The sequence below is a fragment of the Drosophila persimilis genome, unplaced genomic scaffold, assembly GCF_003286085.1.
Source record: "Drosophila persimilis strain 14011-0111.01,24,50 unplaced genomic scaffold, DperRS2 tig00000002-arrow-pilon, whole genome shotgun sequence".
In the NCBI taxonomy this organism is placed as follows: domain Eukaryota; kingdom Metazoa; phylum Arthropoda; class Insecta; order Diptera; family Drosophilidae; genus Drosophila; species Drosophila persimilis.
This window is the reverse complement of record NW_020825289.1, coordinates 6,304,554-6,319,199: the sequence shown is the minus strand read 5'-3', so window position 1 is coordinate 6,319,199 and position 14,646 is coordinate 6,304,554. Positions and strand designations below refer to the sequence as shown.

Sequence of the window (14,646 nt, the reverse complement as noted above, 5' to 3'; positions counted from 1 at the left end):
CACCGGGTCATCGGAGGTGGAGAGGGAGCCGTGGAGATGCGTGCAAAGGCAAGGAGTATGGCTGATTGCCCCAAGTTGTTTTTCCGGCATCCAGTTTTCCACTCTGTCGATGCTTAAACGGCTTTGCTTTACGGCGCACTCACCGGATAACCGTTCGCATCTTTGCCTTTTACAAAGTTGATGAGCAATGGGGGATATTTTGTGTATAGTACGAGTATATGCACAAATATATACAGATACTTTGGGCTTAAGTTCTATAGAGAAATATTCACTTACCAAGAACGCATTGGGGAAGACCGGTAGATACGGAGATCTCCATCAGTATCAGAAAAGAATGGAGTGTAGGACATCTCCATGCAGCTGTAGAACCCTTTTCTGATTCAGTTTACATTATTTGCCAAGAATAAGGACGGTACAACGTTTAGACCCATGGTGTTTCTGCGTCTACATCGATACATTTACTGGATCGCTTCATTGTACTATATGCCAGAAACTACGAGACATTCGAATACCGCAAGAGAGTGAAACACGTGCGTTTTATTCTCTTTCTAAATGGTAAATACTGTAGCACAAATATCTAGTGTCTGGATCGCTTTAACGGGCATAGGAATACGATCGTATTGGATCAGATAATAAGATGTCCTGTAGGTGAGCCTTTTCCAAAGAAAATAATGAATACATGTTGGGATAATAGCATATGGCATTTGCCATTAGCATAGTTTTATTTATTCCGCAAAATGTTCGAAAGTCCAGAAATCTATCCATATGGGGTCGTTGCTAGTTGCATGCGCATGGGATTGGCTGATCGATATGCGCATATATTGCTGTAATGAACAGGGTATATTCGCGGCCATATTGAGCTGGTTACGACAGCTTCTGCTTCTGCATGGACTGGGGCTGGGACTGGGACTGAGACAGGGACTGGGATTGGGATTGGGACTCGGGCTGGACAGGAGGAGGCCGGACATACGCCTGGATGTAGAACTTGCCGAACAGATACATGAAGACGATGCCCTGGAACATGTTCAGGTAGAGCAGGCTGTGCGGAATGGGGCAGTTGGCGGATAGGAATCGCACGTAGAAGGAGTAACTGAAGAGCAGCACAAACTGGACAAGCTGCGTCAACGTGATGTACTTCTTCCACCAGATGTTGGCCTTCACGCCGGGATACTGCGAGGACAGGAAGTAGTAGAAGTACATGACCGTGTGCACGACCGTGTTGAGCAGGCCGACGGAGTTGAAGTGGCCCCCGGTGCCGTAGATTCGGGTCACCGCATAGCCCCCGAAGGCCATGAACACGTGGTGGTAGATGTGCAGGAAGGTGACCTGCTTGTAGCTCTTTCGCAGCACAAAGAACACGGTGTCCATCAGATCCACCACCTTGTTCACGAGGTATGCGGTGTGCACCACCCGCTCCAGCTGCCGGTACCTATGGCCGGGCGGGAAGCTCTCCATGCAGCGCAGATTGCAGATTCCCTCGATGAACAGGTAGTAGAAGACCTATGGCGAAAGGAAAGTACAATCAATCCACTGATCCGCGGCACCTATCAGTCGGTACTCACGATTCCGAAGTAGAGGCCATTGTAGATCACCTGGCCGAGATTATAGACCATCAGCACCCGCCTCAGGTCGTATGGCTTGCGGTTTCTCATGTATATCCTTCCCAGCTTGAGGACAAAGAGCAGATAGGCCGCCAGAATGATGATCATCGGCCATGGCGAACCGGCCAGGAGGATGGGATTTGGGTCTGTGGATTGGTTTTCAAGCGGAGATTAGAGAATCTGGCCCACAAAAGCACTATCGGATTAGCACATAAAGGGTCTCGCACCTCCTTGAGGTATATCGAAAATACCGAGCGTCATCGCTAGCGTTGATTGTCGGCCGAACGGCACCTATTGACTGTTCAAAGACACTGAAATGTTTTCGGACCTGCATTTGTGGAATTAATCGAATCAAATAATGTATTATTCAAATCTTTGAACTGCGCTCTCTGTCCCACATTTCAGGGAGAGAGAAGAAAACATAGAGAGAACCTAGAACAGAACTAGCGCTAGAACTAGAGACTAGATCTAGAACTAGAACTAGAACAAGACTTTAAGTTTCAGACTCAACGAGGAATGGCGAACCCAACAGAACGGGCTGTACTTTATTGGTAATTAATGCTGTTTGCTCTTTGCCCTGATGTAGGTCTGATAGTAGAAGTTCCCGAACATGATCATCATCGAGGTGGAGACCGCCAGCTGGAGGTACTGCAGGCTGAGGGGGAAGTTGCAGCCCGGATTGAGGCAGAGCACCAGCGTGGCCTGCACGAACAGAATGGCGAACTGCAGCATCTGCAGCTTGGTGATGTACTGCTTCCACCACAGCTTGCCCTTGATCTGCGGGTACTGGGCCGCCACATAGTAGTAGGCGTACATCACCACATGGACGAGGGTATTGAGGAAGCCCATCATGCAGAGCTGGCCCCCGGCCCCGAAGAGGTAGAAGATGACGGGCCCACCCAGGACCATCAGGGCGTGGTGGTAGACATGCAGTACGGTGATCTGCTTGTAGCTCTTGCGCAGCACAAAGAACACGGTGTCCGCCAGGTCGAGCACCTTGTTCAGCCAGTACGCGTAGACGACCAGGCGCTCGAAGTGCTTCTCGGGATGGTCCAGTGGAAGCATTTCCATGCATCGCAGATCGTACACTCGCCGGACCAGGATGAAGTAGAAACCCTGAGGGAGGGCATGGAGACGGGTTAGATGTGTCTGAGCACTGGCCCTGGACTAACCTACAAGGCCGAACAACACGGCGTTCATCAGGATCTGGCAGAGGTTATACACCAGCATCACTCGCCGTACATTGAACGGCTTCCGCTGGACCATGAAGTCACGGCCCAGCTTGAGCACAAAGATCAGATATCCCACGACGATCAGCAGAGCCGGGAGCGGGCTGCTGAACAGTGTCAGCTTCACCGGATCTACGGAGTATGGGGGGCGTATGAGATGAAAGGGCTGCTGCCACTGTCACACTCGACAAAATCCTCGGTTTTTTACCCGCTGGCAATGTCCGGAAAATATCCAAAATTGTGCTGGAGTTCATGGTGGACCCGTTAAGCAAATCGAAACACTATACAGCTCTATCCACCGAACGCTGCTTTTTATAGCCCGTACGTCCGAAACTGGAATGGGGCGTCGGCACCGCTACACTAAGCTACAGAGAACTGATTAAATATTCCCCCCAAGCCTGTCAACTAGGCCTCAACCGAATCCAACTCTCAGACACAGAACAGAACAGAACAGACATACGTTCTCTCGATTTGAATTTCTAATTTGGAAATGGTAATCGCCCATTGGAAGGGAGGGAGTAGCAGCCGTAGTCTATCCTTAGGTCAGGTCGGATTCATTTTGGGAATTCAACTAAATTATCGAAGAGATAATTCGACTTTTGAGGGAGCTTCTTGCCAGAAAAAGATCAAAGTATTTTGTGACCTCAAGGATTTTCATTTGTTGTCATCTACCTTTACTCTACCTTTTGATATCTTTAGTGTGTGTAAACTATACAATCAATGATCAAATATAAGACCATTTATTTGCCAAAAGGAAGTTTCACTTTCACTCTCCATTCGATTTGTTTTTCGCTTCTCCAAGGCCCCTGATCCATGATCCGCAGCGTTTGAAAGACTGTGGCTTGCAAATCCCCTAATTTGTTGAACCAAATCGATCGTGCTCTAATTAGAATTTTATGCAAATCAAATTGATTTCGCTACCTCGTACTACCTTGACTTTTGTAATCAATTTCTCCTGTATCTCTCTCTTGTTTTGCTTTGCAGTTGACTTGAAGCTCTTGGAATACGCTATTTTTTGGAGAACAGACAATGGCGTCCAGCAACAAAAGCAACAAAAGCAACAAAAGCAACAAAAGATACAAAAGCACAGCCGGGAGAAACTTTGGCTGCAGCTGCCTTTGCAGCAGAAACACAAAAGTTGGCGAAGAAGTTGCCAGAATCGACGCCGGATCGAACCAAGGACAACAGCAACAACAACAAATCTAATTACGGAACAACAATAAGGTCAAACCTGGATGTTGTCCAAGGGATGTTAAAGTTGATGATGGCGGCGATGGGACCGCTCCCCTTTGTGCGTCCTGACGGAAATGAGGCCCTATGTGTCGCCCAGTCAATGCCCGCTTCGGTGACCGAGTGAGCGAGTAACGGCGAAACTCCGATTACACATTCTCCGGCAATCTGCTGGAATTTAATTAAAGAGCAAAACAAGCCAGAACACGAGCTAGCGAGAGAGAGTCCGAGAGGAGAAGAGTCCAAGTAGGGCGATAGCCCAAGAGGCGTGGCGGCGGGTGGGCCATAAATCCATGCCCCCATCCTTGCTGCATGCTGCTTGTCCGCTGCAATTGAGTGGAGCGCCGGCACTGGCCAATTAGTTGCTGCAGTTACAGCCAAGAGCGGCTATCATTTGGGCTCCATTGAACGTACTCCCGGTACACCGCTGCCTCACTGATGACTGCGGCCAAAAGACGTGCGGGCAGCAGCAGCAACGAGCAGCAATCCCTTCAGCAGCAGCAGCAGCAGCAGCATCTGCCACGGCAGGATGGGCATCAGCAGGGGCAGGGCCACCACGAGTACCAGCAGTTGCTGCAGCATCCCCACCACCATCAGCACTACGGCGTCGGGGGTGGCAACCACCTACAGCAATACCACCAGAGACAGCATCCGCAGCAGCACCAGCAGCAGCAGCAGCAGAACTCGCATCCACAGCATCAGCATCCTCATCAGCACACGAATCCTCACCAGGCGACACTGCGCGATTGCTCCGTCAAATTGCCGCTGGACATCCTGTGAGTACGAGTAGAGCCAACAAATCATTTAGGGTCTCCCTTTGGGGGCGGTGGCGGGGGCGGAGGCGGAGGCGTGGGCTGGGGTTCGATTCGGTTTTTTCCGATAAGGAGTGGAAAACACAGAGAACATCAAAAAAAGGTCAAACTGTCCCCCTCCCTTGGGGTATTGCGGTGTGGCGGAAAGGGGGCAGAGTGTACAGCGTGTCACGTCTGGATGGTTTAATAAAATTTACATTTTAAGAGCGCCAAATGAAAATTGCATTAACTTTAACGGGACAACATTTGCTCGATTCGATTTTCATGCTTCCGACGCTTTCCCAAGTAAAAATGAATCAGAATACATATTATAAATATTTGCCCAACGAGCTTAACAGGGAGGGAACGAAAAGAAGGCCAAATGCCCAGCGAAAGAGGGACAAATGGAGCGCCGGAAGAGCGCTTAACGCACAGGAGAAAGGCGAAAAGAAAGCAGACTTTTGCCAGTTTTGTCAGGATTAGTGGGAACAGAGCCGGCGTTGCCTTTAAAGCTCAACGCTTAAGCTTAAAGCCTGCCACAGCCCCACAAAGCGTGTGACAGCAGTGGCATCAGCTGCAGCAGAAAGGGGCGGGGAGGGGGGCAGCTGCGTTTATGCAGATCGCAGTCAAGTGGCAGGCGGCCCAAGCCCTATGGGGCGTGAAACGAGGCCAGTCGCAGTCCCGACGACTGCTGCCACTGTCGCCCCCCTTTCTGCTGCTACTGGGGAAAAAACAACAGGGCATGAAGAAATGGCGGACTTAAAGCATGTCGACAAGACGCCCGGAGGAAAAAACTGCTGGCAGAGAGTGTGGAGAGGAGAGCTGTGGAAGAAGTCAGTTGGTCTCGCTCTGAGGTTGCAATGTGCGCCACAAACGGTGCCGTCGAGTGAAGTGACTCGACTCGACTCGACTCCTTGCGGGCCTGTGGCACAGTGTGTCGTTACTTTTAACGAGGTGTCGCATGCGAAACTCGAACAAGTGGTGATAGAGGGGCGTGTGGTGGGGTCCTGCCTGTTGCCATACATTGCCTAGCCTTTCCTTTCCATGCCCTTTCCCTCCACCAGCCCTGCACACCTCTTGTCTATGAAAATGCACTTAGCTGCAGACTGACGGCACCAGCAGCCCCAGCAGCAACAGCAGCAGCTCCTTCTGTCACCTGCTAATGCCCGTGCACCCTGCATTCTGGCTCTCTTGCACCGGCTGCGGCATGCTGCAAATGAAGTCATCCATTAGGCAACGTTACGTATACGCCTAGTGCTCCGGCTGCGTGGCCTCTTGCCTACTCCTTCTGCTGGCTCCTGCTGCCTGATGTGTCGGCAGTATGCTGCTCATAATAATGCTGCCAGTGTTTGTTGCGGTCTAAGCGGAAACGTTTATAATGGAATTCGCTTAAGCGCTGCCGGACGTGGACGAGGACGAGAACGTGAACGTGAATTGGGCTGGGGCTGAGGACGAGTGCCAGAACACGGCAAAGTGTCGTCTTGCTAATTTCGCAACGCCCGAGGGGGAAGGGCCAGGTAGAGAGAGAGAGGATGGGTTTCGTGTTAGCTGTGCCCCAACGTTAATTACTCAGCACCGATGGAATGGCAATCTAATTACCGGGCGACACAGAGTAGGCGATGGGAAGGACTTGGTCTGATGGAAAACTAAATCAAAAATCACTTTCGTTCCGCTTACAGATGGCTACCGAAATCGGCGATGCGACCGGCGGGACCTGATGCCTCGCACACGGACTGCATCCTGGTGGTGGGCGTCTCCCGTCCAAAGCTGGCCGTCGTCTTCCTCACGGTCATGCTGATCTCGCTGTTCCTAACATTCCACGTGCTCTACGACAGTGCCGTGTACAATATCCAAGCCGCTCAGGCAGTGCACGAAAGGCATCGCCTCTCGCTGGCAGCCTCCGCCTCCGCATCAGCCCTGTCCGGATCTTCAGCTGCAAGTGGTTCCTCTTCCTCCTTCTCCTCCTTCTCATCGTCATCCAATCATTTGCCTGCTTTTGTGAAGCCAGTGCCCAACGCGAATCAGCTTAGCCATCCCATGGTCTTTCCCTCCAGTCGGGTGCACTTTCCCAAAACGAGTCGGCGTCTGCCGCAGGTGAGTACCAAATCTCTTGCCTCTGTGTGTTTCGTACTAATTGCTGCCAATGGCATTTGTATGTTCATGTACATTTCATTCGATTTCCGCTTCCGGATGGACCCAGGCCCTCATAATTGGTGTGCGAAAGTGCGGGACGAGGGCTCTGCTGGAGATGCTGTATCTGCATCCGCGCATCCAGAAGGCCGGCGGCGAGGTGCACTTCTTCGATCGGGACGAGAACTATCTGAAGGGCCTGGAGTGGTATCGCAAGAAGATGCCGCACTCCTTCCGAGGACAGATAACCATCGAGAAGAGTCCCAGTTACTTTGTGTCGCCAGAGGTGAGTGCCCTCCCATTCTCTGGGGTTCCTCTTTCGAAGCGGAGTCCCTTTGATCTCTAATTGCCAATTAGGTGTGTGTTGCATTGGATCCGGGCCTAACAGTCGTCCGACCGTAATTATTAATTAACTGCCTGCCAGCGCTGTCCCTTTACACTCACCTTTTCCTGGTGCTCCCTCGCCGCCCCGATGGATGTGTCTGTCTGTCTGTCCATCCATCTATCAAATTAAAATGAAACGCTCGACCATGTCCCAGCCAATTTCCGTGCCCATGTCGGGGCCCCAGAGCGGAAATTCATTTGGCAAACGGCTTCGTCTAACGCCCAAGTGGAATCGCTCTTTGGCCAACTTTTATTATAGTTTTTGTTGTTCCTGCTTCCGCTGCTGCTGCCGCTGCTGCCTCTGTTGCTGCTGTGCCCGCAGAGTGTCACAAAATTGGGTTTGTCTGATGCAATTTCGCTACGAGCCGGAAGTTGCATGTGTCACTTGCAGAGAGCACTCCAACGGTGGTAGTGGAAAGTGGGGGGACAGGGACAGGGCCCGGGCAGGGCAATATTTTATCCAGAGTTCCGTTTCAATTTTCCTTTTTACTGCCGTGCGCGTCCGTCGGTTGATGCACCATTTCAATTTGTTATGCAGCAGCATCAGGTTGCACGTGGCAAGTGCCAAAGAGTACTGTGCGTTGGATAAATCTTCATTAATGCTGTTATTAATATTGATTGAGAGCGGATGCATTTGCATCTGCATCTGGGGCCCGTCAGCTAATGCTCTTTTCCCTTGAAAACTCTGCGGAATATATCAAATTATCCTCCGCTTCTCGTCGGCAGATGCCTCCTTACCTCCGTCCCACGCCATAAATAATATATTTCTCCGGGGCGTGCTTTGGCCTCAGCCAGAACCTGCCAGAACCTGCGAGAACCTCCTCCCTCCTCCCTCCTCCAGGAGCAGCAGGGCACGCATTGCCATATGACATTTTCCGTGCGCTTTTCGTTTGTGGGTCGCTCCAAATGCATTTTCCCCACATTAAAGTTTAAAGGGAATACAAAATTCCCACCAGAGAAGACTGTAAATGGTTCATCAGCGTGAATTATTCTGAAAGAACGACAGCAAGTTCGGAACTTGTTGCACGGCCCGTGCTGGTGGCAGTGGGGCAGGAGGCTTTTATTGAAATTGATTAAGTTTATTTACTCGGCTCGTTTCGCCCATTTGGGAGGCTATTTATACTCAACGTTCATCGTGGCAGATTCAAGGACTTCAAGGGAGGGTGACGGCCTGCTCCTGGGGCTGGGCCATGCCGCCTTGCCTGCCCGCCTTTTATTGTACGGCAATATTTTCCGGCTTAATTAAATTGTTCACAGTACACTGGTTGCGGAAGTGCAGCAGCAGGGGGGCGCCCAGGACGGCAGCCTGCTACACTATGCAGCATATTAAAGGCCTCCTAGCACTCGTACTATACTGCAAACGTTGAAAAAAGCCTGAGAAGAGCTTCATTTAGATTGCGACTTTTAAATTGTGAAAATAGTTGGCCAAGAGATAGACCGGAGGACAGGCAGAGTATATGTATGCCCTGATTGGGCCAGAGGCAGAGCCTCCCGCTCTGCTTAGGAAAAAGCCGCTCTGTTTTAATTAGTTCCCTCCATTGAGCATTGCCTCTAAATTCATTATGTTAAATTTCCATTGCAGGTGCCGGAACGAGTGCGGGCCATGAACGCGAGCATCAAGCTGCTGCTGATTGTCCGCGAGCCAGTGACCAGGGCCATCTCGGACTACACCCAGCTGCGCAGCCATGCGGCCACTGCCATCCTGCCGCTGGCCGAACGGGAGAGCTCCGGCAGTGGCGCCTCCGCGGCAGCCGCCCAGCCTCCCAAGATGCCATCACAGTCGCTGCTGTATGCTAAGCTGCAGGCGGCCCATGGCTATGACAATGCCCTGGTCGGTGGCAGTGGGGCGGGCGCCAAGGAGACAAAGACAAAGTTAAGCGTCGCGGGCAGGCGGCCGGCAGGAGCTGGAGTTGGAGTTGGAGCTGGCGGAACGATAACCACGACAACACCATCGCCGATGGCAAGTGCCGCCCAACTGGCAGCCAAGTAAGTGAAGTGAACCCAGTCTCAGGCTCAGACGCAGTCCCTCACCCAGTCCCATCTTCGCACCATTCTCGGGGCTGCTTGGCATGCAAATGAAATGCAAACTGCAAATGAAAGTTGCCCAAAATGCGACGACTCTTGTCCTTGGCTCACTCCATCCCTGTCGCTCTGCAGTGGAAAGTTGCTTCTTGCGGCCTCACTTTTTGGCGGAGATAAAGAGACAGGGGCAGGGGCTGGGGCTGGGGCTGGGGCGGGGCAGGACTCTGTTTAACTGGGGAAAATGGAGTGTAGACCGAGGCATGACTGCTCATTTGCAGCTGTTGGCGATTCAATTTGCCATTCTTCTCTTTCGCTTTGCCTGAGAGAAAAATTTAAATCACACCCCCTTTCCCACCACTTTGCAGGTCCTTTGAGGAGCTGGCCATATTTCCCAATGGCACCGTTAACGAGGCTTATCGACCGCTCAGCATATCCATGTACCATGTCCATCTGCACCGCTGGCTGGAAGTCTTTCCGCGCGAACAGCTGCTGGTGGTCAACGGGGATCGCCTCATCGAGGACCCGGTCTCCCAGCTGAGGCGCATCGAGGCGTTCTTGGGTGAGTAGGCCTCACATATGTACTCCCTGGGATTCTATTTGAATGCTTTTATCTTTCCCAGGCATTGAGCATCGTGTGAAGAGCGAGCACTTCTACTTTAACGAGACCAAGGGATTCTACTGCCTGCGCTACGACAATGGAGATCGCTGCCTGCGCGAGACCAAGGGCCGAAAGCATCCGCATGTGGACCCGGTGGTGGTCTCCAGGCTGCGCAGATTCTTTGCCGAATACAACCAACGCTTCTATGAGCTGGTGGGCGAGGATCTCGGCTGGCCCGAGGAGTAGGCGCTGAAGAATTCCTAACTGAGAAACATGGACTGAGGGACTCCACCTTTGAGTGCAGTGCGAAGTGCATCATCACCATCCCATCCCATCAAATAAATCGGCCAGCCAGCGGTCAATCCTTTGGACCTCTGGTACAGCAATTTTAATTACCGGGGAGCAGAAGCGGCAGCGGCATCAGGAAAAAGAGGAGGCAAAGTTTACCCGTTGTATATTTTGCGGAGTTTCGCGAAACATTTCTGCCTGGCCGGGTCCGCACTTGCGGAGCCTAGCATGCAGCCATCAAGCGACCCAGCCACCCAGCCACACACCCATCCAAGTGCTCTGACAGTTCAATTATGCGCGCGTATTGAAAAATTGCATTCCCATTTCCCGTAACCCACCAGCTACCGTCCCGCCCTGCCTCCCCATCGGCCCCACGCATGCAAATTTGCCTTCGCACTATAGAAAGGAAATGAGAAAAAGAACAAGAAGGGAAAAAACACTGGAAATATAGTGTACTGTACGCATTTCGATGTGCAGCAGGCCATGAAAATGTGAATGGTGCAACTACTCGTATATAGTCCCTCAGAATCACATATCTGAAGCCCATATACACAGCGTCTATATAGCGAAATAAAAGCAATATCTACATACTATACATGATGTTCGAAGGTTACACGTTTTGTACGTCCGTTTATGTGTGGAGTGGATGAGTGCCAGCACCTCTCTCTCTGCCACATGCGAGTGTGAGTGTGTGTGTACGAGTGTCTGAGAGCATAAAAATTAATTAAGCAACTAAATGTGATTTTATAGCATATAAGCATAGACAAATTGAAAATGATTGCAACCGAAAGAGAACGAGAAAGAGAGGGAGAGAGAGGGTAGAGGCAATTTGAGAGATGAGGTGAGACAAGCAGCCAGTGGAGGTAGGAAGGCCCCACTTTGAGGAAATTAAAAATGTATTTAGACTAACAGTCGGCTGAATTAAATGTGTGCATATGGAAACAACCACAAACCCAAACATATCATCTATATATCTATGTATATAGAGTACAGTACTATATACATATAGTATGCTCGACAGGTAGACAGACATATTATACATAATGCCATTTCTACGTCATGATACATATCGGTAGCTAAACCAACCATGAAATCGAAACATATCAGCTGCAATCGTCAGCGCAAATATACACAACAAATATACATATATACAGATATATTATTATATACATACATACATTGTATCCTAGCCTGTAAGTTGAGCATCAATTTTATTGTAAATGATTTAGATTTTGACCTAGTTCTTAGCGTGCGATGTGTCATTGGAATCGTCTTAGACAAACTTTTAGCAGAATACATACATACCTATGCCCTTATCCTAGATTAATGATGCACTGCCTAAACCAAAAACCAAAGGAAAAAAGTATAGAGATATCTTTACAGATGAGTAAACTGCACCCACATAGTGCGTAAGTTTATTACAGATAGTTTTTTAATGCATTTTTAGCCAGATTATTTTGTATTCCTAACGAGCGAACTCTGCCTATAGATAATCTTATAATATACACATACATATCGGCGGTTTAGCTAATGTCTAAAAATTTCGTAATGCATATCAAACTCAGTGTGAACTACTTAGGATAACACTCTCGATGGTGATCCACTTTCCTTTTATAACCCAGATATACACACATACATATACTACACATGAATAAAGGTACCTCCCCCTTTGGTTCGTGTACCGGTTTGTAGGGATCTTCAGCACAGAACTCGACTAGCGCTTAATAACAGTACTAAACAGGAAATAGACTATGAGATGCATAAGCCTTGTTTTTACAGATATTTACTTATATACGATATGTAAATGTACCCCATGCTGATCTCTCAATGACAAAGGAACCACGAAAGGAATGAAACCAACCAAGCAATATCAAATCAAAGCAAGACTGAAGGTCCTCCGCAGAATGTTTTACTCTCATTTGTTTGTTACGAATTATTTACACTCGATTCTGAAAAACCAAGCAAACCCCAATATTATAGCAAAGACAACGAACATTTCTAATTTGTTTATATTTTTATACAGAGAAGACAACATTAACCAGAAACTGAATGGGAATCTCAACCATTTCCATTTTCAAAGTATATTAGTTATAGTAAAAAAATTAAATATATATATATATATAGTATATATCGTGAATACGAGTATATCTTAAGAGCGATTTGTAGTTGCATTTTGTCCTCGAACTTAAACTTGAACTACGCCAATTGCAAATACCAAATACATATCAAACGTTTAACTCAACTCTAGATCCTCCATTGATATTGATAAATTGATATTATTGATGTATTGTCTACTTAAATTGAACGTGCAAAACTCAAAACTATAATGTACCTTAAAAATCAACTCTATTTCTTTAACTTTAACTCTAACTCTAACTCTAACTGTAACTCAACTCTTTGCAACTTATTCAAATTTTCAATGTACATACATACAAAAAGTATTAACAAAACAAAACAAATCAAAAAAAAAAGAAACACCCAAATCGTAAATAAATTCAACAAAACAACTGTAAGAAAACCAACAAAAAATCCACATTTTAAGCTATGGAACATTTTACCGCATGCAATAAATAAATGTAATTCAAACAAAACGGAAGAGTTTTAAGGATTTCGTAAGAGATAGTTACAGCTTCCGTTGACATTTTAGCCGCCCAATTTGACAAGTTCTCAGATTACATTACATGTAAGACGATGTAATAGCAAAGGTAGATGTCGTTATTCTATATTTTAAATATTTTATCTATATTTATATCTATATTTTATCGGATACGATATCCAGTTCTGGAGTTCCACTTCCATTTTTTGACAACCACAGTCAATTTCCAATCCACTTCATGCAATGAATGTAATCAACCAGTAGTTCGATACCTTTTCGACTGCAAAATTTCTTCCAGAATGAAAGTGAAATGCCGGAGACTCTGGTGACTGAGAACTCGCGGCTCTCGCTCCACATCGATCGACGCGAATTACATATATTCACTTAACATAAATAATGAGCGCTTGGATCTTGACCGCTAAGATTTCGAGCAGGAGATAGATTTCGGCACACTAATAAACAAAGAATCTAGACTACGATATTCATGCATTTTTATGGATTTATTTGATGTAATATTTTTTTTTTTATCGGAAATGTCCCCACCATCTAACACCGCCACCCAATCGACAATTCGTTTGAGGAACTCGGCCTCTACCAGCTCGATGATCCGCACATTTTCCGGATACTTTTCCCACTTTTGTGGAAGATACAAGCTGCCACCACAATAGCATTGCAGGAATCGATCATGGGCAGCTATTGGTTCAGCAGAGTGTGGCCGTATGCCGGACGACGGCCTCCAGGCGACAATGCTACGGGAAAACTAAATAAAATTAATTGTGCACCTTCTATCCAGAGGGGTCTCTTCTTCGTCTCATCTACTCACAATGGGCATGTTTACACGCTCTTGAAGACAGGGCTCCGAAGGTATAATGGTGATCGGACAGTGTGTTCTGAGCAGCACGGCATGCGCGGCCTCCGGATCGGAATGGAAGTCAAATGCATGCTCCTGCTGCACGATGCTCTCTAGCGACTCCTCGTTATCCCTCGATGGATATATGGGCACCTGGAATCATAACCCGCAGGCGCTGAGGATGGGTTGCTCGTAGGTGGCTGGGGTTGGGGCATTCCAAGCTCTGTTTTATCTTTCGCGCGATGATTTTGTTTCGTTTCTTCGTTTTCTTTTTTCATTCTTCGTTCATTTTCTTTTTTATGCGGTCTTTGTCTAGCAAACGGGCCTCTTGGGTTTCCTGGCTTTCTTGGGCTTCTTGCCACAGCCATGCTTGGCATCGCGCTTGGACTTCTTAGAAGGCGCAGACATCCGGCGCCTGCGTTTAACACTTGAGGACTTCGGGCGCTTGCTGTGGCTATTGCCACATGAACCTTTGGGCTTGCGCTTAGAGCTTATACGTCTCTTCGGCTTCACGCCACACCCACCGTCATACGAGGGCTCCAGGTCACAGTCACTAAGCGCTTCTATAGGCAAGAACATAGACGTTGGCTGTAGAGATCAAAAGACGAGCTGTTGCATTAGATGACGGGTAGATTTAGATGCAAAGAACGTACCTCACGGGACCGGGCTACGTGCTCTGGAGACATCCGGCGCAACCGCTGCGCTGCCAGATTCAGCACAGCTTTTCTCTTGTGTGCGGGCCCAAACCGCTGTTTGCATCCACCCATGTAATTTCGAATAGCGGCAGCCGATCGCATCCCATTCGAAGCTGGGAGAGCCGAGTCACGGGCCTCGCTTTCCGATGACATCGATGAATTTTCGGTTTCAGACATTATTACAAAACAAAGTTTACGAAACAAAAATCCGACACAAAAAACGGAGGACTGT

General features: G+C 48.4%; 4 protein-coding genes across 6 annotated transcripts in view; 1 reads left to right on the top strand and 3 right to left on the bottom strand.

The window, feature by feature from the left end:
- Positions 1-11,786, top strand: part of LOC6590970 — a 39,588-nt gene extending 27,802 nt beyond the window's left edge. For both annotated transcript variants that reach the window (XM_002015870.2, XM_026986974.1), the window contains exons 2-7: positions 3,815-4,836; positions 6,531-6,945; positions 7,052-7,267; positions 8,948-9,351; positions 9,753-9,946; positions 10,008-11,786. In XM_002015870.2, coding sequence (XP_002015906.1) covers positions 4,499-4,836; positions 6,531-6,945; positions 7,052-7,267; positions 8,948-9,351; positions 9,753-9,946; positions 10,008-10,231 — 1,791 coding nt within the window. In that variant the 5' untranslated portion in view covers positions 3,815-4,498 and the 3' untranslated portion in view covers positions 10,232-11,786. The remainder of the gene's footprint in view (positions 1-3,814; positions 4,837-6,530; positions 6,946-7,051; positions 7,268-8,947; positions 9,352-9,752; positions 9,947-10,007) is intronic.
- Positions 681-1,896, bottom strand: LOC6591184 (elongation of very long chain fatty acids protein F). The gene is made up of 3 exons (XM_002015872.2): positions 1,829-1,896; positions 1,563-1,747; positions 681-1,500 (listed from the first exon to the last, which is right to left on the bottom strand). The coding sequence occupies exons 1-3, from the start codon at positions 1,860-1,862 to the stop codon at positions 865-867; spliced, it is 855 nt and encodes a 284-aa protein (XP_002015908.1). The 5' UTR covers positions 1,863-1,896; the 3' UTR covers positions 681-864.
- On the bottom strand, positions 2,100-3,127 carry LOC6590971 (elongation of very long chain fatty acids protein F). Its single transcript, XM_002015871.2, has 3 exons — positions 3,039-3,127; positions 2,778-2,962; positions 2,100-2,717 (listed from the first exon to the last, which is right to left on the bottom strand). Exons 1-3 carry the CDS (start codon positions 3,082-3,084, stop codon positions 2,157-2,159), a joined length of 792 nt encoding a protein of 263 aa, XP_002015907.1. The 5' UTR covers positions 3,085-3,127; the 3' UTR covers positions 2,100-2,156.
- A 1,564-nt stretch (positions 11,787-13,350) lies between the features above and the next one.
- Positions 13,351-14,631, bottom strand: LOC6590969. 2 transcript variants are annotated; one of them, XM_026986977.1, is made up of 3 exons: positions 14,373-14,631; positions 13,693-14,307; positions 13,351-13,629 (listed from the first exon to the last, which is right to left on the bottom strand). In XM_026986977.1, exons 1-2 carry the CDS (start codon positions 14,589-14,591, stop codon positions 14,032-14,034), a joined length of 495 nt encoding a protein of 164 aa, XP_026842778.1. In that variant the 5' UTR covers positions 14,592-14,631; the 3' UTR covers positions 13,351-13,629; positions 13,693-14,031. The 2 variants fall into 2 exon arrangements, with proteins under 2 accessions (XP_026842778.1, XP_026842779.1); XM_026986978.1 differs by having other exon boundaries at positions 13,351-13,618.
- Positions 14,632-14,646: the final 15 nt, after the last annotated feature.